Here is a 23,645-nt window from a genome sequence, read left to right as displayed (position 1 = left end):
ATCATTTTACATGCGTTGCTGAAAGTCCATTGCAGAACGAAAAGTTTTATAAAGAAGTAGATTTTACCAGTAAAGCTTACAGAAATAGTAAATATTTTTATATCAATATTCAAAGCTCAGTAAGCTTTCAAGAATTTCAAAGCAACCCAATGAAAGGAACACGGCACAACCTAAGTAATCTATCCTTCTAAACAATTGAATTTTCTATTCTTTTCCCATTATCTTTTGTTCTTAATGAGTGAGATAAAAGAATAAAAGCACTGTTTTCATGCCATCACGGTATGCAAATTCCTAAGCAACTCCGCAGCAAGAGTCCTTGCGGTACAGGCTCCGTTTCTGTCATGAATGATGGTCTTTGTTTTCTACCAATATGCTGGGCTAAAGCTGAATTGAGGCGCTTGTAGTTCAGTTTTTTTTTTGTTAAGTCATCTTACCAGCTACCAAGAGGTTATAAAGTCCATTCCTTCGAATTGTAACATTTCACATGCCATCAAAACTTGGTCCTATCAGGATTTCCACTGGACCCCCTTTAAAGTATGTTAAAAGTAGTCCTCTATAAGATGGTACAACAAATAAGTCAACAATCTTGGATTGTTTTTAATGTCAGTTGCTGTTTATGTTAAAAATCTTTTTCAAATAAATGTATATTTTAATCTGTCATTTGTATGTCGCCTAATCCCAATGAGTTTTTCTTTAATTTAATATTTGACTCCGTGAAGTCTTGTCTAATTCTGTGTTTTTCTTTCCCCTTGTTATGTCAGCAGAGAGGATGGACAACTCCGAATCAGTAGATGCAGCTACTGAGAAGTGTGGGGTGAATGTTGAACTTCAGCTTTCTGGAGCTGAAGATGAGACTGCTGAAGGCAGCGAGGAACTGGATGGTACAAATACAACACTTCATGCAGAAAAGGAAGAGATTCAGACATTCTTCAGTGCAATGGAGCAAAGGTACGGACAGTCTGTACGAGAATCCCCATGCGTTACAAAAGAAGTGTGTCCTTCTGTGCAAATATGATTTCAATTAGCTTGTGTCTTTGTAATCAATGTAGTTGTCTGTCTTTACATACAGGCTGAGCTTTGACTTGTATGTCCTATATCCAGTTGTGGTTTTTAAATGAAGAATAATTAAAAATTAGTGATGCTTTGGAACACGGTCAAATGTTTCTTCCAGAGCTTGAAATCCACTGGATCTGATGACATGTTATGACTTACAATCGCCTCCCTTTCAAATCTTCAGTTCAGTGATCTCTGAAGTGTTTTCTGAAAATACTGTTGGCAGATATTTGGCTGGTAGAAATAGGAGTTTAGGAGGGGGGGGAGGGGAGACTCCCCAAGCTGTCACAGTAATTTCAATGAAATTCCAAGAGAACCGGCATAAACAGCCGTTTAAACAGTTCCTGAGGGCATTAGTTAAAGCCACCATGGAAATTACGGATGATTAATCTAAGTTAGCACTTAGGGTTATGAACATAAATTACAGCCACAAAACCAAACATTGACAAATAATTAAATTTCTTGCTTCAAAGTTAACCTGTACCAAGCAACGGTTATAATCAGACTGTGACTAAATGCTTCAGCTAGACATTATTTTGACCCCGTACTCTTTGCAATCTCTGCAGGTGTACAGGTAAGCTAATTCTAGTTTCGGCTGTATGGTGCATTTTGCTTTTTTAAATTCATTTGTACAAGTGATCCTTAATTAAAATATAGGCATTTAAACATTAACACAACAAACATAATCACACATCAAATCAAGCCAACAGGGCTGCACAAGTGATCCTTTTAAAACTGAAGCCAATCAGGTAGCATTGGTGTCCACTGAATGATTTGTTTTGACTTTACCAATTCCACATGACACCGGCCAACTTGTGCTGCAGTGTCGGTATTGGCACCATTCCAAATTTTTCACGATAGCATATCCGCTTATTAATTTTTCTTTGAGTTTCCCTTTGGACATAATGTCTCCAGGAGTTTGTTTTCTTCGTCTTTAATACTTTCTTTGATACTTTCCAACAATATACATGCAAGTCTGTTTTCATTTTCAGGTTTACTGACATTGAATTTGAAGAAGACAATGGTATTCCTACTTTGCCATTTCTGGAATCTTGTTATGCAATCGTACCAGTATTAGGTAGGAAATTGCACTTTCATTTATTTCTGCAATATTCGTAGATTAATTTTAGGAAAGCTGTATGTTCTGTCATGGAGGCATTTGGGGAGAGTTACAAACCAGTTATTCTAACCTTTTAATTTTTATCTAGTTTTCTCTTGTCGATTAATACATTTTTATCTCGTTAGCAAATGTCATAACCTAATTGTGCTAAAGATACTTTGTCGGAACATTTAACTTTTTTAAAAATTCATCTATTTTTAATTTTCTAAAAATTGTCCGACAGCAGATTAAAATTTTATCTGCCTACTTTTATGCAAGGGAGATTTTAGAAAAGTGTGTCCAGAAATGGGATCAAAGAGAGAACAGGCAATTTAGGGGTTAACAGACAGCGGGAAAGCATGGAATGAGATGGATATGCCCACACCTGGCCTACGTTACATTGTCCCATTCAGACTTAAACTCGTTAGTGGGAATACACAGGATGCCCATGTTTAGTCAGGGTGAGTCACTTGAAATCCATTGTCCTTCGGGATAGGAGTGTCCAGCTATTAGCCCATTAAAGAGTCTGATGACCTCCTTTTCTGTCAATGGGAGATTAGTTGCATATCAATAGCATGGCTCTGTTCTTTTGTATAAATGGGAGTGGGAAATCAAACAGCCAAGATACTACTGATGGGTTGAAATCTGTGCACCCCAGGATTGAACCTTTGTTTGAATAGCTGGGCAGAGCTCCAAGAGAGAGAGAGAGAGAAAAAATCATGTTTTTGAACAGGAGGGGAGAAGGATTTGAAAAGCCACAGATAGGTCATGAAATGGGGTGTCTAGAACTTTACCACCTCTTGAGTAGTGATGACATTGTGAGAATAGAAGATTTAGGCCGAGAGAAGCCATTGTATTTGAAGAAGTAGCACCTTGTTCCTACAATGTACATACAGAGGAAGGGTTTGTTTTAAGAAGAAATCATCGCGCGCTGTTGAAAATCAGAGAAGACTTTCACAACAACGTGATGGATGACGAATCTACATCAAAATCAACGTCAGCTGCAGTGTGAGATAGTTCAGCAGTTCCTGAGCACGAGAATGCCATGGAGTACATTGAATCTACAAGTTCTGAGCAGCAAGGTCAAAGTATATAAAAATAAATATATATATATATATATATAATATATATATATATAAAATCAGTTAAAAATTTTAAAGAAAAAAATTAATACTGTTACACTCACAGGCTAATGATATCACATGTAAATATACTGATGATGATGTATTAATTTATTCCTTCAAAGGAAAGGGGATGTAGTGATATCATGGTTGTGTTGTAATTCACCGACTGACCACTAGGAGTATCACTAATACATAATTGAATGTTAGAGTCAGGTGACCTCAGACTGACAAGGGAGCTGGGAAAGAGGTTGCTTGTGCATATGTATGTTCATACTGATATTGATCATTGTTTGTATATATTTGACCCACACTTAATGTTAATAAATCATTATAGCTTTAGCTAAAAGTGCTCCTGTAATGTAAATCAGGCCATCTGACAAGAACATTACACTCTCTGTGCTAGTGACTGGAGGATGTCTGATGGGCCCGCCAATAGATTAAACATCTCAATGCGCATTGTCATCAGTTTTGCTGTAGTCCACACCAGTGGGGTCTTCATTCCCAATAGAAGAGTTCATCTGTGATCTTGCTCTCTAGGGAGTTTGCATGTTGACTGTTATGTCTTCCTATTTTGCAACAACTTGTTCATGCCTTCTGATTCACTGCCTGCTGATCATGGCTCTACACCAGAGGTACGCACAGCACCAGTATCGTGACTGCACATGCAAGGTCAAGTAACAGTGCCTCTTCAGTGTCATCCCAGACACTCGCTTTAGAGGCTAGTGTAGAATGTCTGATGAGCACACAGTGAAACATTGGAGATGAGAGAGCTGCAACCAGGCTTGTAAGCAGGGTGGGAGTATTGCAGCTCATTTGTGAGTTTGGGCAGGGTTGGGGTGAGATTGCAGGGTTGAGATCATAGACAAGTTCTGCTGCAGGGGACTCGGATGAAGACTTTGCTTGGGTGGTCTACAGGGAAATGCTGATGACAATACATGGAGCTTTGGTTTGCTCTTCCTCATGCCTATTTAGAGGTTGAGTTGGCATCAGTCCTCGATTATTGGAAAGCACAGAAGCATAAGGGGAGAGAACAGGTGAGGGAAGTGGGCATGGGGAGGAAAGCACAAGTTGCACGGTCACGACACCTACAGTTTATATTTCGTGACACTTTTCAGATTGAGTGTGGCTGGAGAATGGTGCATTAGGCAACATTTTACCATCATCCTCAATGACAGCATTGGTTGGCTTTGTGGCATTGGTCCTGATGATTTGTTGGAAGATCTCCTCAATGGTGCCGAGGGAATGCACGTGTGCTGGTTTTCCAGCCTGTCGCGTGCCACCTTCTACGAGAGAGGGCAGAATGCCAGTGACTGTGTGTTGGTGAGCCATGGCTAAAAAGTGGAAAACAGATGGGTCAGAGTCTGCATGTGAAAGAGTTCTCCAAATATTTTCCAATTATCTCCAAGGGAGACTATCAAGCAAGTTCCTTTACAAGCACGCACCATGACCAGGTTGAGCTTCTGATAATTGCCAATGCCAAGTGTTCCTGGGCATCGACCTAAGAAAATCTCTCATTGTCTTTGGGTCATTAACACAAACCATGCTGAGATTATTAAAATCAAGTCATCATTTTTGATAGCACTGATGGATTTTAAAATTTGCAGTATAATTGTAATTGTGAGCTGTCTACTTCAAAAAAGGTGGCAACAGGAAATTCTTTCAATGGAATTTCTTTTAATGCTCCATCTATTTTAATTTTGAAAGAAAGAATTCTCTCTCAACCTGCTTAATTCTTTTCCGATCAGAAGCTTAAATGGGCTTCTACAAGAATCAATGAAATAAGGAATTTTCCTTTTTACCTTTAATTTCTATTCCATATCACAATGTTTTAATTTCAGTATTCTATACTGAACCTCTGTCACTTTTCTCTTAGATAAACTTGGCCCAACTGTCTTTGCTCCTGTCAAATTGGATTTTGTGGGTAATATTAAGGTATGTATGATATATTTTTCCTCTAGATGTTACTAATTTACTGTTAGTCTATGACTACGTGTAATAAAATTGGACATTTAGGTTTTGTATACTTTTAAAAACCATTTAAGTTGATCATGGTTGCAAAAAAGGATTCTACTTTCAGAAAATAAATCAGAAATACATCGCTGATTCCATAAGGTTCACTACCCTTCAGAAGATAGTGCTGTATGAACTGGAAACTGATGAGGCCACAGTTAGAAACTCTGCTACAGAGGCACTCCTTTGGCTGAAGAGGTATGTCTGTGCAATTTTCCAACCTTCCCAAAAAGTTTATTTCTTGATCAATTCTCTCCTGTAGACTGACTTTTATGTTGGGGATGTGGCTGCACTCTTGAGGTACAACAAATTTCCTGGATGTGATCCAAGTGACCATTCTTCATGCATACCCCACAGACAGAGAGAGATTACCAGTCTAGTTAACTGAGGGGTATCTCAAGTGAACTCGAGACACTGAAAATCCACAGGAACACATTTTACAATTAAGGCCACTGAACACCAATAAGGAGGCATAACTATGGCTGTTGTCTCAGCACTTTCTTTCATTTCCTTCCCAACCCCCCAAGGAGACTACAGCCACTCTTTGATAAGAACTGTGATCAGTTAATTCCACCTAAAGCAAGAGTTGAAACTAAGAACATTCTGAGCTATTTGGCTGAGTAATAGATCAGGTTGTCTACTGAATCTCTAAGACATGCTAGTCTTTCATGCCTGATAGATCTATCCTAAATGGATGGGTGAGTGCGTGGAACCCTAAATGGGTGGATGGGTGCGTGGAACCGAACAGGCTGCCCATGTGACGCCACCTGTTGATGTATGGAGACCCTGTTTGCACTTTCCACATTTTGCAGAAGTCAGCAGACCGTGCATGGATAGAGCAGGAACAGGAATGGTTGTTGCAGGTTCCAGGGTTTAGATGTTTCAGTAAGCTCAGGGAAGATAGTAAAAGAGGGGGAGGTGTGGCATTGTTAGTCAAGGACAGTATTACGGTGGCAGAAAGGACGTTTGATGAGGACTCGTCTACTGAGGTAGTATGGGCTGAGGTTAGAAACAGGAAAGGAGAGGTCACCCCGTTGGGAGTTTTCTATAGGCCTCCGAAATGTTCCAGAGATGTAGAGGAAAGGATTGCAAAGATGATTCTGGATAGGAGCAAAAGTAACAGGGTAGTTGTTATGGGGGACTTTAACTTTCCAAATATTGACTGGAAACGCTATAGTTCGAGTACTTGAGATGGATCAGTTTTTGTCCAATGTGTGCAGGAGGATTTCCTGACACAGTATGTAGATAGGCCAACAAGAGGCGAGGCCCATTGGATTTGGTATGGTGTTAGATTTGGAGGTAGGTGAGCACTTTGGTGATAGTGACCACAATTCGGTTATGTTTACTTTAGCGATGGAAAGGGATAGGTATACACCGCAGGGCAAGAGTTAGAGCTTGGGGAAAGGCAATTATGATGCGATTAGGCAAGCCTTAGGATGCATAGGATGGGGAAGGAAACTGCAGGGGATCAGCACAATTCAAATGTGGAGCTTGTTCAAGGAACAGCTACTGCGTGTCCTTGATAAGTATGTACCTGTCAGACAGGGAGGAAGTGGTAGAGCGAGGGAACCATGGTTTACTGAAGTAGTTGAATCACTTGTCAAGAGGAAGAAGGAGGCTTATGTAAAGATGAGACGTGAAGGTTCAGTTAGGGTGCTTGAGAGTTACAAGTTAGCCAGGAAGAGCCTAAAGAGAGAGCTCAGAAGAGCCAGGAGGGGGCATGAGAAGTCCTTGGCAGGTAGGATCAAGGAAAACCCTAAAGCTTTCTATAGGTATGTCAAGAATAAAAGAATGACTAGGGTAAGAGTAGGGCCAGTCAAGGACAGTAGTGGGAAGTTGTGCGTGGAGTCCGAGGGGATAGGAGAGGCGCCAAATGAATATTTTTTGTCCGTATTCACACAGGAAAAAGACAATGTTGTCAAGGAGAATACTGAGATACAGGCTACTAGACTAGACGGGATTGAAGTTCATAAGGAGGAGGTGTTAGTAAGTCTGGAAAGTGTGAAATTAGATAAGTCCCCTGGGCCGGATGGGATTTATGCTAGGATTCTCTGGGAAGCTAGGGAGGAGATTGCAGAGCCTTTGGCTTTGATCTTTATGTCGTCATTGTCTACAGGAATAGTGCCAGAAGACTGGAAGATAGCAAATGTTGTCCCCTTGTTCAAGAAGGGGAGTAGAGACAACCCCGGTAACCTTCTGTTGTGGGCAAAGTCTTGGAAAGGATTATAAGAGATAGGATTTATAATCATCTAGAAAGGAATAATTTGGCTTCTGGTTGCGGCTGTGCTGAGCTAAGTCGCACGTTCGGCAGCTCCCGCCAGAAACAGACTTTTGGGCTCTTTTTGGGGGGCCCAACGGCATTTGTTCGACGGTTCCCGGTGTGGGAAGGTGACAGTACGATTTCCCCGGCACTGTATGGATTGGAACAGGAGTGGAGCGGTGCAAAAAGTAATTCTGGTGCAGCGAAAAGTGCGAGGGAGGAAAGCCAAGATGGTGGCGGGTGGGAACCAAGCAGCGTGGGCGGAGTGGTCGCAAGAGCAGCAGGAGTTTCTCAAGCGCTGCTTCACGGAATTGAAAGCAGAGCTGCTGGAGCCGATGAAGGCTTCGATCGACAAGCTGGTCGAGACCCAGAAGGCCCAAGGGGCGGCGATCCGGGAGGTGCGGCAGAAGGCCTCGGAGAATGAGGTCGAGATATTGGGCCTGGCGGTGAAGGTGGAGGCGCAGGAGGCACTGCATAAGAAATGGCAGGAGAAGTTCGAGGACATGGAGAATCGGTCGAGGAAGAAGAATCTGCGGATTCTGGGTCTCCCGGAGGGAGTGGAGGGGTTGGATGCTGGAGCATATGTGGTGACGATGCGGTTGATGGGCGCGGGGCATTCCCGAGGTCCCTGGAGCTGGATGGGGCCCACCGAGTCCTGGCGAGGAGGCCCAAGTCTAACGAGCCGCCGCGGGCAGTATTAGTACGGTTCCACCGCTTGGTGGACAGGGAGTGTGTCCTAAGATGGGCAAAAAAGGAGCGGAGCAGCAGGTGGGAGAATGCAGAGGTCCGTATATACCAGGACTGGAGCGCGGAGGTGGCCAAGAAGAGGGCCGGGTACAATCTGGCTAAGGCGGTTCTGCATCGGAAAGGGGTGAAATTTGGGATGCTGCAGCCGGCGCGACTGTGGGTCACGTTTAAGGACCGGCATCATTACTTTGAGACGCCGGAGGAGGCGTGGACCTTTCTTCAGGCCGAAACGTTGGACACGGACTGAGGGTCAGTTGTGAGGGGAGGTCGTGGTTGCTGTGCTTTGGGGGATGTTCTGTTCTGTATTGTTTCCTTGGGTGCTGGGTGGGGTAGGGTGAAATGGTTCGAAGTGGGGGTTTTGAGAGTGTGGGCACCGGTGGTTGGAAGGACGGGGCCCCGAGGTGGGGGAGCTGGGATTAGGCCGCAAAAGGGAGCTGTCCCAGAGAGGGCGGGGCCGGTTTGATGGAAAGCACGGGCTTTTTCCCGCGCTAGGGAAGGAAGGGGGCAGGTGCGGGGGCGAGGGCGGTGTTGGAGAGGAGCGCCCGCTGATGGACAGTGGGGGGGGGGGAGAGACTACCACACTGGGGGGTCGATGGAGTGACGGGAGTGGCCGGGGTCAGCTGACTTGTGGGAGTGCTATGGGGGGAGCAACACAGCTAGGGGGGGACCTAGCTGGTGGGGGGGGGGCTGGGTTGCTGCTGCATTGGCCAAAGGGGAGCTCGGAGAGGGAGTAGGGGCAGGGGTCTGCCGCTGGGGGGAATGGAGAGTGCGGGAGGCGCGGGCAAGTGGCTGGCCTAGAAAAGGGGATGGCTAATCGGCATGGAGGGGGGGGCGCGCGGGAAGCCCCCTGATCCAGCTGATAACTTGGAATGTGAGAGGCCTGAGCGGGCCGGTCAAGAGGGCCCGGGTGTTCGCGCACCTGAAGGAACTGAAGGCAGATGTGGTTATGCTTCAGGAGACGCATTTGAGGGTGGCAGATTAGGTTAGGTTGAGAAAGGGGTGGGTAGGGCAGTTTTTCCACTCTGGGTTGGACGCAAAGAATCGAGGGGTGGCGATTTTGGTGGGGAAGCGGGTGTCGTTTGAGGCACTGAACATCGTGGCAGACAATGGAGGTAGGTATGTGATGGTGAGTGGTAAGCTGCAGGGGGTGTGGGTGGTATTAGTGAATGTATATGCCTCGAATTGGGACGATGCCGGATTTATGCGGCGCATGTTGGGCTGGATTCTGGACCTAGAGGCAGGGAGCTTGATAATGGGGGGGGAATTTAACACGGTACTGGATCCAGCATTGAACCGCTCCAGGTCCAGGACGGGTAAGAGGCCGGCGGCGGCCAAGGTGCTGAGGGGGTTTATGGACCAGATGGGAGGAGTGGACCCATGGAGGTTTGTCAGGTCGGGGGCCAGGGAATTTTCTTTTTTTTTCCCATATCCGTAAAGCCTACTCTTGGATCGACATCTTCGTTATGAGCAGGGCACTAATCCCGAGGGTGGAGGACACTGAGTATTCGGCCATCGCCATCTCAGACCATGCCCCGCACTGGGTGGAACTGGAGCTAGGGGAGGAGAGGGACCAGCGCCCGCTGTGGCGCCTGGATGTGGGCTTGCTGGCGGATGAGGAGGTGAGCGGGTGGATCCGGGAGTGCATTGAAAGCTATCTAGAGGCTAACGATAATGGGAAGGTGCAGGTGGGGGTGGTCTGGGAGGCGCTGAAGGTGGTGATTAGGGGAGAGCTAATCTCCACTAGCGCCCACAAGGAGAAGAATGAGAGGAGAGAGAGGGAGAGATTGGTGGGGGAGATTTTAAGGGTGGATAGGAGATATGCAGACGTCCCCGAGGAGGGACTACTCGAGGAGCGACGAAGCCACCAGGCCGAGTTTGACCTGTTGACCACCAAGAAGGCAGAGGTGCAGTGGAGGAAAGCGCAAGGGGCAGTGTATGAGTACGGGGAGAAGGCTAGCCGGATGTTGGCACACCAGCTTCGGAAGCGGGAGGCAGCGAGGGAGATTGGGGGAGTTAGGGATAAAGGGGGGAACACGGTGCGGAGTGTGGTGGGAATTAATGGGGTATTTAGAGACTTTTATGAGGGGCTGTTTAGGTCTGAGCCCCCGACGGAGGATGCCTCTATTTTTGGATCGACTGAGGTTCCAGAATTGAGGACTGTGTCCCGGGGGTGATTCACGAGGACCAGACGGGTTTTGTTAAGGGAAGGCAGCTGAATACCAATGTGCGGAGGCTCCTTAACGTAATCATGATGCCAGCAGTGGAGGGGGAAGCGGAGATAGTGGCGGTGATGGACGCGGAGAAGGCCTTCGATAGGGTGGAGTGGGGGTACCTCTGGGAAGTGTTGAGGTTTGGGTTCGGGGAGGGGTTCATTAGTTGGGTTAGGCTACTTTACGAAGCCCAGGTGGCGAGTGTGGCCACGAATCGGAGGAGATCGGAATACTTTCGGCTGTACCGGGGGATGAGGCAGGGGTGCCCCCTATCCCCCTTGCTATTTGCATTGGCAATTGAGCCTTTGGCCATGGCTCTAAGGGAGTCCAAGAACTGGAGGGGGCTGGTCCGTGGGGGGGGGGAAATACCAGGTTTCGTTGTATGCCGATGACCTGTTACTGTATGTGGCGGACCCAGTGGGGGGGATGCCGGAGGTGATGCAGATCCTCAGGGCGTTTGGGGTCTTTTCCGGGTATAAGCTCAACGTGGGGAAGAGTGAGATCTTTGTGGTACACCCAGGGGACCAGGGAAGGGGGATAGATGAGCTTCCACTGAAGAGGGCGGAAAGATGTTTTCGGTACTTGGGGATCCAGGTGGCCAGGAGCTGGAGGGCCCTACACAAGCTCAACTTGACGAGGCTGGTGGAGCAGATGGAGGAGGAGTTTAAAAGGTGGGATATGCTGCCACTCTCCTTGGCGGGTAGGGTACAGTCAGTGAAGGTGACAGTGCTCGCAAGGTTCCTTTTTATATTCCAGTGCCTCCCCATCCTGATCCCTAAGGCCTTTTTTAAGCGGGTCAGTAGGAGCATCATGGGATTCGTGTGGGTGAAAAAGACCCCGAGGGTGAGAAGGGTGTTTCTGGAGCGGAGTAGGGACAGAGGAGGATTAGCGCTACCTAATCTGTGTGGGTATTACTGGGCTGCCAATGTGGAGATGATACGCAAGTGGGTAATGGAGGGGGCGCGGCGTGGAAGAGGCTGGAGATGGCGTCCTGTGTGGGCACGAGTCTGGGAGCGCTGGTGACAGCACCGCTGCCGCTCTCGCCGACTAGGTACACCACGAGTCCGGTGGTGGTGGCGACTTTGAAAATTTGGGGGCAGTGGAGGTGCCACGGGTGAGGTAGAGGCTTCGGTTTGGTCCCCGATCCGGGAGAACCATCGGTTCGTCCCGGGGAGAATCGATGGAGGGTTCCTGAGCTGGCACAGGGCAGGAATTAGAAGGATGGGGGACCTGTTTTTAGATGGGACGTTTGCGAGCCTTGGGGTGCTGGAGGAAAAATTTGGGCTTCCCCCCAGAAATGCCTTCAGATACATGCAGGTAAGGGCATTTGTAAGACGGCAGGTGAGGGAGTTCCCGCTGCTTCCAGCATTCAGGATCCAGGCTAGGGTGCTCTCGGGGGTGTGGGTTGGAGAGGGCAGGGTCTTGGCGATCTACCAGGAGATGCAGGAAGAGGAGGAGACCTCGGTGAAGGAGCTAAAGGGTAAATGGGAGGAGGAGCTTGGGGAAGAGATAGACGAGGGTGCATGGGCGGATGCCTTGGGTAGGGTTAATTCTTCCTCCTCTTGCGCCAGGCTTAGCCTGATACAATTTAAGGTTCTTCACAGAGCGCATATGACAGGGGCGAGGCTGAGCAGGTTCTTTGGGGTGGAAGACAGGTGTGGGAGGTGCTCGGGGAGCCCAGCAAATCACACCCACATGTTCTGGGCCTGCCTGGCACTGGATGGGTTCTGGAGGGGTATTGCGAGGACGGTGTCTAAGGTGGTGAACACCCGGGTTAAGCCGAGCTGGGGGTTAGCACTATTTGTGGTATCGGATGAGCCGGGGGTGCAGGAGGCGAAAGAGGCCAGTATTCTGGCCTTTGCATCCCTGGTAGCCCGGCGAAGGATTCTGCTACAGTGGAAAGATGCGAGGCCCCCGAGAGTGGAAGCCTGGATCAGCGACATGGCAGGGTTCATTAAATTGGAGAGGGTAAAATTTGCCTTGAGAGGGTCTGTGCAAGGGTTCTTCAGGCGGTGGCAACCGTTCCTCGACTTTCTAGCGGAGCGTTAGGAGGTGGTCAGCAGCAGCAGCAACCCAGAGGGGCGGGGGGGGGGGGGTGTACTATGTGTTATCTACTGTATTTATTATTGCTTAATGGGGGGTTTGTATATTGGGGGAATTCGTGATGTAGCTGTAAGATGTTTATTTGTGTTCTTTGTTTTTCTTTTTTCTGTAAGGTGGGGGGGGGGTTTATTGAAAATGTAAACATTTGAATAAAAATATTTCTTTAAAAACAATATAGAAAGGAACAATTTGATTAGGGATAGTCAACACGATTTTGTGAAGGGTAGGTCGTGCCTCACAAACCTTATTGAGTTCTTTGAGAAGGTGACCAAACAGGTGGATGAGGGTAAAGCAGTTGATGTGGTGTATATGGATTTCAGTAAAGCGTTTGATAAAGTTCTCCACGGTAGGCTATTGCAGAAAATACGGAGGCATGGGATTGAGGGTGATTTAGCGGTTGGATCAGAAATTGGCTAGCTGTAAGAAGACAGAGGGTGGTGGTTCATGGGAAATGTTCAGCCTGGAGTTCAGTTACTAGTGGTGTACCACGAGGATCTGTTTTGGGGCCACTGCTGTTTGTTATTTTTATAAATGACCTGGAGGAGGGCGTAGAAGGATGGGTGAGTAAATTTGTGGATGACACTAAAGTCGGTGGAGTTGTGGATAGTGCAGAAGGATGTTGCAGGTTACAGAGGGACATAGATAAGCTGCAGAGCTGGGCTGAGAAGGCAAATGGAGTTTAATGCAGAAAAGTGTGAGGTGATTCATTTTGGAAGGAAAAGCAGGAAGACTGAGTACTGGGCTAATGGTAAGATTCTTGGTAGTGTGGATGAGCAGAGAGATCTCGGTGTCCATGTACATAGATCCCTGAAAGTTGCCACCCAGGTTGATAGGGTTGTTAAGAAGGCGTACGTGTGTTAGCTTTTATTGGTAGAGGGATTGAGTTTCGGAGCCATGAGGTCATGTTGCAGCTGTACAAAACTCTGGTGCGGCTGCATTTGGAGTATTGCATGCAGTTCTGGTTGCCGCATTATAGGAAGCATTGGAAAGGGTGCAGAGGAGATTTACCAGGATGTTGCCTGGTATGGAGGGAAGATCTTATGAGGAAAGGCTGAGGGACTTGAGGCTGTTTTCATTAGAGAGAAGAAGGTTAAGAGGTGACTTAATAGAGGCATACAAAATGATCAGAGGATTAGATAGGGTGGACAGCGAGGCCCTTTTTCCTCGGATGGTGATGTCTAGCACGAGGGGACATAACTTTAAATTGAGGGGAGATATAGGACAGATGTCAGAGGTAGGTTCTTTACTCAGAGAGTAGTAGGGGTGTGGAATGCACTGCCTGCAACAGTAGTGGACTCGCCAACATTAAGGGCATTTAAATGGTCATTGGATAAACATATGGATGATAATGGAATAGTGTAGATGGGCTTTAGATTGGTTTCACAGGTCGGCGCAACATCGAGGGCCGAAGGGCCTGTACTGCGCTGTAATGTTCTATTGTCCAAACATTTCATCCCACTGCTCTTTTTCCAAATCCACGGGTTAATGCACCAACCAGGCCCATTCTTTTTGCATGCTTCCAAAACTACTGGCCCGATTATCACACAAATGGCCTCCAGAAAGGAAGTGCTAGAAACATGTATTGGCCTGACTGGAGCAAGTGATGGTGGAGATGAAATAGATTATCACAGGAGTTTAAAGATTGCAAGGTGAGAGAAAAATAGAGAAGAGAATAAGCAACAGAGTAGATTTCAAAAGGGGAAATAGATGGTACGAAAGGAGTGGGTGGGTGACTGATTGCCTCTTTTCTTCCCTTTCCTCATCAATGGCAATGTAGGGGGATAAATGGATGGTAATAGTGGGAAGAGAGAAATGAATGGCAGTAAAAGGGAGACGTTGTTTGATTCCAGAAATTGAGCATTTCAGGTTGAGTGGAGGAAGGAGAGTGCCAGCATTAACTGGTGTGGTGGAGAAAGTACCAGCATTTGCACACACACGAGTAGAAAAACCACCTTGTTGCGTGGGACCAGAATGAACTGGGATGGTTAGGAAGAGTATTTGGGGACGAATAAGGCAGCAACCAGTTTCTCTTAACTCCACTCGATCTGGAGGAGATAAAGTTGGTTGGGAGCCTGTTGGCTGGATTTTTATCGTAGGCGGGTAGCAGGAGTCGGGAAATTTCCAGGCTCGGCATGCCCACTTTAGAGAGAGTGGCTGCAAAAACAGGTTTTTCATTCTGGGGGGGCAGAAGCGAGCTGGAGTCAATCCCACCATCTCCTGAAACAATTCAGAGGTAGCCACAGAGGCTGCTGAGTGTTGCGCTGGGCTCATTAAAATGCCCACCTTGTTATTCTGGGTTTTAATTTAATATTATGCCCTCTCCCCTACACCCGTCATTCTGCAACACCCCCTCCTGAAGCACTCCCCATGCTCTGAGGGGTTTAGAACCATGAGTCCTTGAAAAGCTGGCCTTACTCCACAAAAATTGCCTGTGCCTAGGAGATGGGTATTGTTGAAATGGAACTGGCTGGGTTGGGAATGCAGGGTGCTGGTTGGGGATCTGTGCCAGCCTGCACCCTTAGGCTCACTGCTGAAAATTGGGGAGCCAGAAATGTGGCGGAGAATCCCAGAATTTGGTCCCATCTGCCATTTTAAAAGGTCTGCAGAGTCGCCCCGACTCCCTAAAAATCCAGACCTGCATTCGGAGAGTGAAAATGTTTATAGTTTACTTGGAGTCGCAATGCCATTATTTGTTTATTCACAAATTTTGTTTCTCCCTGAATTAATGTGCAATGAGAAATCTTATTTTTCTTGACTCCAGCATACTTCAACATTTTAACATTATTGAGCTACAAGTTTTGTTCTTTACATTCTATCATTTTCTATTATTTACATCTGGTTCAGCATTAAGATGTAAGTGAGACTCCTGACCGTATCTCATTGAGCTATTAAACCTGCATACACTTAGGTCTGTTGTGTTATACTTGAGAATTGCCTTCTGTTGGTGGAAAGATAAAAATTGTAATTCATGACATGGTTCAATACATTAACCAATAGCCACACGTGATTAATTGAGAATCTAGAATGTGGTTAATTGCATTTTGATTAATAAATAAAGAATGAGTAATTAGACACAATCATTGAATATGTGATTTCAATACTCATTTGCAGTGTATGCATGTATACTTTGTGGTTTTGTTGGTAAAATAATAATAATCGCTTATTGTCACAAGTAGGCTTCAATGAAGTTACTGTGAAAGCCCCTAGTCTCCACATTCCGGCGCCTGTTCGGGGAGGCCGGTACGGGAATAATTGAACCCGGACTGCTGCCTTGTTCTGCATTACAAGCCAACTGTTTAGCCCACTGTGCTAAACCTTCCTCGCTAGGAAGAGAAATGTCTTTTGGTTGTTGTGTAGCCTTACTTCCTTGGGTAGTGGTTCTTAGTTATCTGTTAAAATGGTGTGAAATATGTGTAAAATAGCCAGACTTTACATCATGGAAAATCAACAACATTGAGAGGCGAGCTTCTCTCATGGTCAGGTCAACCAATCGGAAGAATTGTTTGAGGCAGAATTAAATAAGCTCAACCTATAACAAATCGCTCCAATAGGGCATGTCATACAACGTCACATCTGACACATCTTTTGCAATTCCACAATCTCAGCAATCGCCATGATGAAGTCAAAGAACCGCTCACAACTGCAGGACAAAAACCTAAAAGTTGCATTAAGATGTGCTGCGTCTGCTCAATTCATACATCAAAATTACCAACTTCAGTAAAAGTGAAAGGTTTCACAATGAATGGTAGTAGACCAATCTCCCTGTGTCTGTGTCGGTCTCACCCCCCACAACCCTGCAGGGTAGGTAGATTGACCATGCTAAATTGCCCTCAATTGGAAACATTTTTTAAAAATGGATGGTAGTAGATATTTTGTGTACTTTGTGAAGTACATTTACTCTCTATTCGTACACATTGTTTTCTGCCAAAGTTGGTTGTCCTGCAGTTGTGAGTGGTTCTTTGACTTCATTATGGTAAAATGGTATTGCAGCAGCAATGCCTGTGACTGGTCAGTGATTTCTCTTGGGCCATACTAATATTTGACTCTCGACTTCTATTCTTATTTTGATAGTTATAGTCTTATTTTGATAGTTAATGTAGAATATATCTATTCCAGAACATTAGGCTTAAACTAGTGTATTGCAGTACACTTTGATACTGTCAAATGCATGTTAACAATTTGTCAAAGGTTTCTAATTTCCCTATGTGAGGGACATAAGAACATTGGAACTTGAACAGGTTATTCAGCCCCTCAAGCCTATTCTACCATTCGATTAGATAATTAATGATCTACATTCTAACCACTTACCTTGTTCCAGAACAATTAATACTCTAGCCGAACAAATATCTTATCAGTCTCCGTTTTGAAATTTCAGTTGGCCCAGCCTGAACACCATTTTGGGGAGAGAGAGTTTCCGATTTCCATGACACTGTCTGTGAACAAGTTCTCCCTGATCATCCTAGAGCAGCCTAGCTCCACTTTTAATGTTGCCTCTTTGCTCTGGACTCTCCAACTCACGGAAATGTTAATTCTCTATCTACCCTACTGAGTCCTTTGATCATCTGTAAACACCTCTATTAGACAACACTTTAATCTTTTTAGGAATAAGAAGTGCAACCTGTCTAGATAATTTGGGAATGATTCTGGTGAATCTGTGCTACCCAGTCCTCTTAAGAGCCCCTTTCTTCACTATCTGAACTCTCGTCTCTGTTCAGAATTGTCACTTATTTTTACTTCTGTTTTCTCCCCAATGTACAACTGATGGAATATTGGGTTTAGCTATAGCTGATGCCATGACCGGTTAAATACCACTGCCCTTCCACAGTAGCTCCTTCTCGTATGTAATTTCATGAGGACCTGTGGTTCATTTTTCATAGGAAACTTAATGGTAGAATGTGAGCGCATGTACTAAACGAATTTGGAACCCGATGGACTGAGTTTAATCACAGAATGTTCCATTGTGCCTATGATCGCACAATGAAAGAACTATCCACATAGTTTTCTCCCCTGTACTCTCACCAAGGCTGCCACAATATTTCCCCTTCAAGTACTTATCTAATTCACTTTTGAAAGTTCTTATTGAATCTGCCCCCATCACTCTGTAGATCATAACTTAAAAACATCCTCATGTCGCTCATGATTTTTTAAACTAATTGTCTTAAAAGAAATTATCATGTTCATACACCTTTGTTTTGAGATATTTTGCACTTGTACATTGATTTGTGTTGTGGACCTTGTGGGGAGTGTGCCTTGTTTTTTTAAAAGCTGTTTTTTTAAAAAGCTATTTTTTAGCACTTCCATTTTTGTAAGGGTGTGCATTTGTGTTTCACTATACCATCTAGTGGCAACTTTGAGTATTGCCTTTAGCAACAGAATCCCAAACCATTTTTTAAATATTTGTTCTAAAATTAGCTATAAAATGGAGCGAGAAGTAATTGGTAAACGGGAAAATCACAATTTTCCCCCTTTAATACCCATGTGACAGGGGATTGAAATTTCTGAAAGGATTTCTGGAAGAAGTAAACAACGGAGAAAAGGACATCCAAAAAGCACTAAGTAAGTCTGAGTTAACCATGTATTTTATGGAATTGTCTTTCTGTTACTGTGTTTAGTTAACATAGTGTGAGGGAGAGAGGAAAAGTCGAATCAACAAGAAAGAACTAGCATTTATATAGCACCGTTCGTATTCTTGGAACTTTCCAGCGCATGTTACAACCAGTGATTATTTAGAAGGGTGCTCAGCTGCTGTACGGTAAGCAAATACAATCAGCAGTTATCTGCAGCAAAGTCTTGTGAATAAAAATGAGACATGTGGAATCCACTTGATGCTGCTGTGCAAGGATAAACATTGGCCAAGTCAACAAGAGAAATCCCTTCTTTTCTAATAGTTCTATTAGATTGTTTATGTTCACCTGAACAGGCAGAAAAGGGAAATTGAGGTTGGCCTAATCTGCCACAGTGCCAGCACTTGCTTGAAGCCAATTAAAGCTCAAAACCAAGAGCATCAAGCTATTCAATTACGTTTAAAAAGTTTAAGATTGGCTCATTTCCTGGCAATCCCATTCCTCTGTGATCCCATTTGATGCCATGTTTTAGTGGCGAATTGATTGCACAAGTTAATGAGAAATTTTACATCACCCTTATGCTGATGTGGAAACGAGTGTTATTTCCCTTCAAAATTGGTGCAGTGTGTAGTGTATTTTGGGTGCATTTTGCTGACAGCGCCTCTACTTGTCTTTTTACTTTGAGAGTGAAAATCTACTTTCCTCATGCCTTGCCCCCTGGTGACAGCGGTCCGTCCCCAATGTTGCCAAGCCCCACCCCAATGTTGTTGAGCCCTGCCCTAAAGGATGTCACTGCCCTCCTGATCCATGACAAAATTTCGAACTGAGGCTAACAATTGTGAACTTAGAACATAGAACATACAGTGCAGAAGGAGGCCATTCGGCCAATCAAGTCTGCACCGACCCACTTAAGCCCTCACTTCCAGCCTATCCACGTAACCCAATAACCCCTCCTAACCTTTTTGCTCACTAAGGACAATTTATCATGGCCAATCCACCTAACCTGCACATCTTTGAACTGTGGGAGGAAACCGGAGCACCCGGAGGTAACGCACAGACAGTGACTCAGTAGGGAACCGAACCTGGGACCCTGGCGCTGTGAAATCACAGTGCTATCCACTTGTGCTACCGTGCTGCCCCATTGTAGCACAAGGTCGATGACTTCACTTTTGTCTCAGGCTACCTGACGGGCTGAATGTCCTAAATCAGGCTGCTGATTTGCACTTTACTCAATGAAAGTCCAGAAGCTTCACACCAATTCAGGAGATCCGTGTCTGAACCACCTCTCAACGTCTGACAAATTAAAGGGAGTCCACCAATCAGAACCTAATGTTGTTCTGTACTGCCTGCTGATAAGCTCATCTTGAGCCAATCAGCAAATTTAGAACTACCAAGGCTCTGATATAGTGTATTCACCACAACAATCACCTCTCCGTATGGTACGCCCCCATTGGCAGGGGTGCCGCGTTGCAATGCTGTGTGTTTCATTGAAAGTCCGCTTCTGCCTGGAGACCCTGGGCTTCTAATCTTTCCATGAGCCGGCACAAGAAGAGAGATGAATTTGTAAACCTCTGGCCTTGTTAAATTCTGGCTGAGCTCTTGATCCTTGGAATATCTCTCATTTCTGCGTTTGTTATCATGATTTGTTTTGTGTTTACATGGTGCCAATCTTGAACCAGTAGTGGTGAATTAATAAAAATCTTTATTGTCACAGTAGGCTTACATTAACACTGCAATTATGTTACTGTGAAAGGCCGCTAGTCGGCACATTCCTGTTCAGGTACACCAAGAGAGAATTCAATATGTCCAATTCGCCTAACAGCACGTCTTTCGGACTTGTGTGAGGAAACCGGAGCACCCGGAAGAAACCCACGCAGACAAGGGGAGAATGTGCAGACTCCGCACAGACAGCGACCCAAACCGGGGATAGAACCTGGCCCCCTGGCACTGTGAAGTAACAGTGCTAACCACTGTGCTACCGTGCCACCCTATTCTTGTAGCTGTAGAGAAAGATTGGCATTGCTTATCATTGTTCAATTTCTTAAAAGATTATGGTGTGAAAAGAAAGAACGGGAGAGAAAATATTTGTGAATTAACAGTTCCTCATTGTTTGACAGAATTGTTGGTGTGGTTTGAACTGGGTATTGTTTGCTACAATTGTACATGGTTTCAAATGTTCTTGATTTTTATTATCTTTTGCACAAAATGTATTTTTTCTTTTATTCTCTTGTTTAGATACTTCATATGGTAGAACATTGCGCCAGTACCATGGTTGGGTTGTTAGAGGTGTCTTTGCAGTAAGTTTTTATTAAAATAAATATATGTTTAGTGCATTTGTATATTCTGTTTTTTCAGAGAAATCGTGAAATAAGTGTGATTGCCTTATTCTCACATTCACAGTTGGCATTAAGAGCAGCACCGTTTTATGAAGGGTTTATGGCAGCACTCGCTGTAAATGAAGGGGATGAACAGAAGGAGGCGTTCTATGAAGGAATGCAGAGAGATTTAAACCAGTATCTTCCAGCTATGGGGAAGCAAATTGAGATCTTGGATGCTTTGTACGAAGAATATAATTTAGAATCTGATGAAGTGGTATAATGATAAATCAATGGTCCTCAAAACATTGACTGAAAAGGAAAACATTTGATCCTGTTGGGGAATCCTGCGCCACAAATGAAATGTACAACAAATATTAGTTCTACAGTTTCAGTCGAGCCCAATGCTTTCACTTGAAATACATTCTGTTGAATTTCAAAAATCAAATGTGTACTGAACAAATGGACAACGGAGCTAAATTTCAGAAGGCTTGTTTGAAGATAACGGCATATTTATTGGGTGATATGAATCCAAGCATCCTCGAGCTCGACTCATGACAACTCGCTCCCTCAGAATAATTGCTGCCAAAATGATCGTAATTAATTCAAAACACTAATCACTGTTTATAATATTTGTCATTGTCAGGTGGTTCCGAAAATAATTGCATTGTTTTCTATTTTGTTGTAAATTTATGAACTCTTAAAGGTTTACAAGTGACTGATCTATCCAAAGACATCACTTTGCACAGAATCTGGTTGGTTTTGACATAGGTTAAAGTGTTGAGAATCTTGCAAAAAAACAAAGTGCTTAAACAACTGACCACTGTCCACTAATTCTGTGCAGCCCTTCACTTTTTTTTTAAAAGGACTTGCCTGAAAGCATATCCAGCCTGTCCAAACCATCTAATAATGTATTACTTTAATATGGTTTATGATGTGATAAAAAAGTTTGTTAATTAAAGCAAAGAACACTTTTAATCCGTTTCATAACATTATACACAGCTATAATGTAATTATGTTTTAAACCTGATTTGTGGAGAATGTCACTGAATATTATTTAAGGAGAAAGCAACTTATGAGGATGTTACAGCAGAGCACTTCTGACTTTTTTAATGAGCTTTAAGCAGCAACGTTGTTTTTACCTGCTCTACATGTGCTAGTCCATGCGACTATTAGTTTTCCTGTTTTAACTGTTCCAGTCCAGTGGACCTGGAGTGAGGTCACCACGAGTTGAAAACAGTACTGTACCTCATTAAGTAAAAGACAAAAAGAACTAACCGCCAAGTATGTGCCAAAGTAATCCATCTCTCCTGCAAGTGGAATACACAGGCTTCTGCAGACCACTGACTGGGCACAGGGTTGACTCCAAAACATATTCAGGGAAAAGGCCTGGACCGTAAAAGAACTTATCGAGTAAGCTGACATGAACACTTCAAAATAATTGTTCAATGTTGATAAATTGCCAACACTATTTTTGGCTAATCTATTGTGGTACCAACTTGCCAACTGGGATGACTGAGCTAACTTAACTTTGCCTAGTTTTTGGAAGTCTTTCTATAATGCAGTAAATTGACTTAACATGCAATTATAGCCATTAGAATTTATTTAACTGAAAAATGCACTGTCTTTGTGTGTAATATATAAATATATATATATATATATATATATATATATATATATATGTTCACACACATATCTAAATATATGGATATATTTTGTACTTATTTAATAAAAAGTTGCACTTTTATTATGTTGTTTGGTGCAGTCAGATTGCTCATAGAAATATTTGTTGATAATCATAAAACTTTGAACTTGTATCGTTTCATTCTGAATTGGAATTTCCATACAAGTGCACAAGAATGCACATTGGCATTTATATGCATTGTCATCTTCGGACAATATAATTATGGGATGAAATAACTGACCCAAAATAACGGGAAACTCACTTCAATGCTGATCCAGTCCAAAATTGCAGGGTACTAATTTACTTAATTGAGGCAGGAGGCCTATCTTCCAGCAATCCAGCAGAGAAACCGCCACTGTAGCAGAGAGGAAAAGTGGAGCGGTGGTGGAAACTGAAACCGGAGATTGGTTGAAGCCAAAGGTCAGTAATTTCTGTTAAGGTCTTAGGAGGAGTGAAAGGTTGTTTCTGTCCTCATGTCACCTTCCATTTATTCCGAGTGCTAGTTGTTTATACTTGAGCACAACTATTTAGTCATTCAATATCCTATCAGGTTACATTTCATTAAGGGCTTCGCTCCCCTTCAAAAGCACCCATTATGCTCCGGCCATCATGATTAGCTTCCTCCTCTGTTCTAAAGTATTCTTTCCCTACCCCCTTTACTCTCATCTCTAATAACAAACCTGAGCGATCATGAACTTTTTAGACAATGACACTTCATTCAGTTTCTACACTGTTACTGAAATGACAAAATGAGAGAATAATCAAAATTGACAGGAGAGTGGGATTAGATTTTGAAGAACTATTATGTAAATTGGGTATTTCGCACTGGAAAGGGAACAGTGAGAGTTGATCTGATTACTGCTCTTGGGGACTCGATAATGTAACCATGATTAGCAACAAAACTTTTTCTACAACATTAGAGAACCAGAGATCACTTTGGTTAATTCAGAGCTAGTCTGCAGAACCACTGGCCCTGTTATTACTGCAGGGGGAGCTTTGGGATCAGGAAACACTGATTTCCTTTAGGTCCTGTTGAATTTAATGACGAGACATGACACCAGGCCTAAGCGGTAAGTGTAAAGGAGGAAAAGGGTGGGGGTCCAGTGAGGCACTGATGAGATTGAAGCTGGGAGAGATCAAGGTGAAGGGAGAACATCTACAAGGGATGCAGGAGAGATCCAAGGTCAGGGAAATATTGATGAGGTTGCATGGCAGGAGAGGTTGGGTGTCAGGGGACACTTGGGGATGGGCTGGAGAGACCGGGTAGCACAAGTGGATAGCATTGAGGCTTCACCAGGGTCCCAAGTTTGATTCCCCGCTGGGTCACTGTGCGGAGTCTGCACGTTCTGTCCGTGTCTGCGTGGGTTTCCTCCGGGTGCTCCGGTTTCCTCCCACAGTCCAAAGACGTGCAGATTAGGTGAATTGGCCATGATAAATTTCCCTTAGTGACCAAAAAGGTTAGATGGTGTTACTGGG

General features: G+C 44.4%; 1 protein-coding gene across 6 annotated transcripts in view; it reads left to right on the top strand.

Moving 5' to 3' along the window:
- Positions 1–22,232, top strand: part of plekha8 (pleckstrin homology domain containing, family A (phosphoinositide binding specific) member 8) — a 79,189-nt gene extending 56,957 nt beyond the window's left edge. For 2 of the 6 annotated variants that reach the window (XM_072509369.1, XM_072509371.1), the window contains exons 8-14: positions 762–948; positions 2,046–2,131; positions 5,150–5,208; positions 5,354–5,484; positions 18,092–18,162; positions 20,406–20,467; positions 20,571–22,232. In XM_072509369.1, coding sequence (XP_072365470.1) covers positions 762–948; positions 2,046–2,131; positions 5,150–5,208; positions 5,354–5,484; positions 18,092–18,162; positions 20,406–20,467; positions 20,571–20,768 — 794 coding nt within the window. In that variant the 3' untranslated portion in view covers positions 20,769–22,232. The other 4 variants (XM_072509370.1, XM_072509373.1, XM_072509372.1 and 1 more) reach the window with 4 other exon arrangements.
- Positions 22,233–23,645: the final 1,413 nt, after the last annotated feature.

The sequence above is a fragment of the Scyliorhinus torazame genome, chromosome 6 (assembly GCF_047496885.1).
Source record: "Scyliorhinus torazame isolate Kashiwa2021f chromosome 6, sScyTor2.1, whole genome shotgun sequence".
In the NCBI taxonomy this organism is placed as follows: domain Eukaryota; kingdom Metazoa; phylum Chordata; class Chondrichthyes; order Carcharhiniformes; family Scyliorhinidae; genus Scyliorhinus; species Scyliorhinus torazame.
Note: the sequence above shows the minus strand (reverse complement) of the source record. Positions and strands in the feature narration are given on the sequence as shown.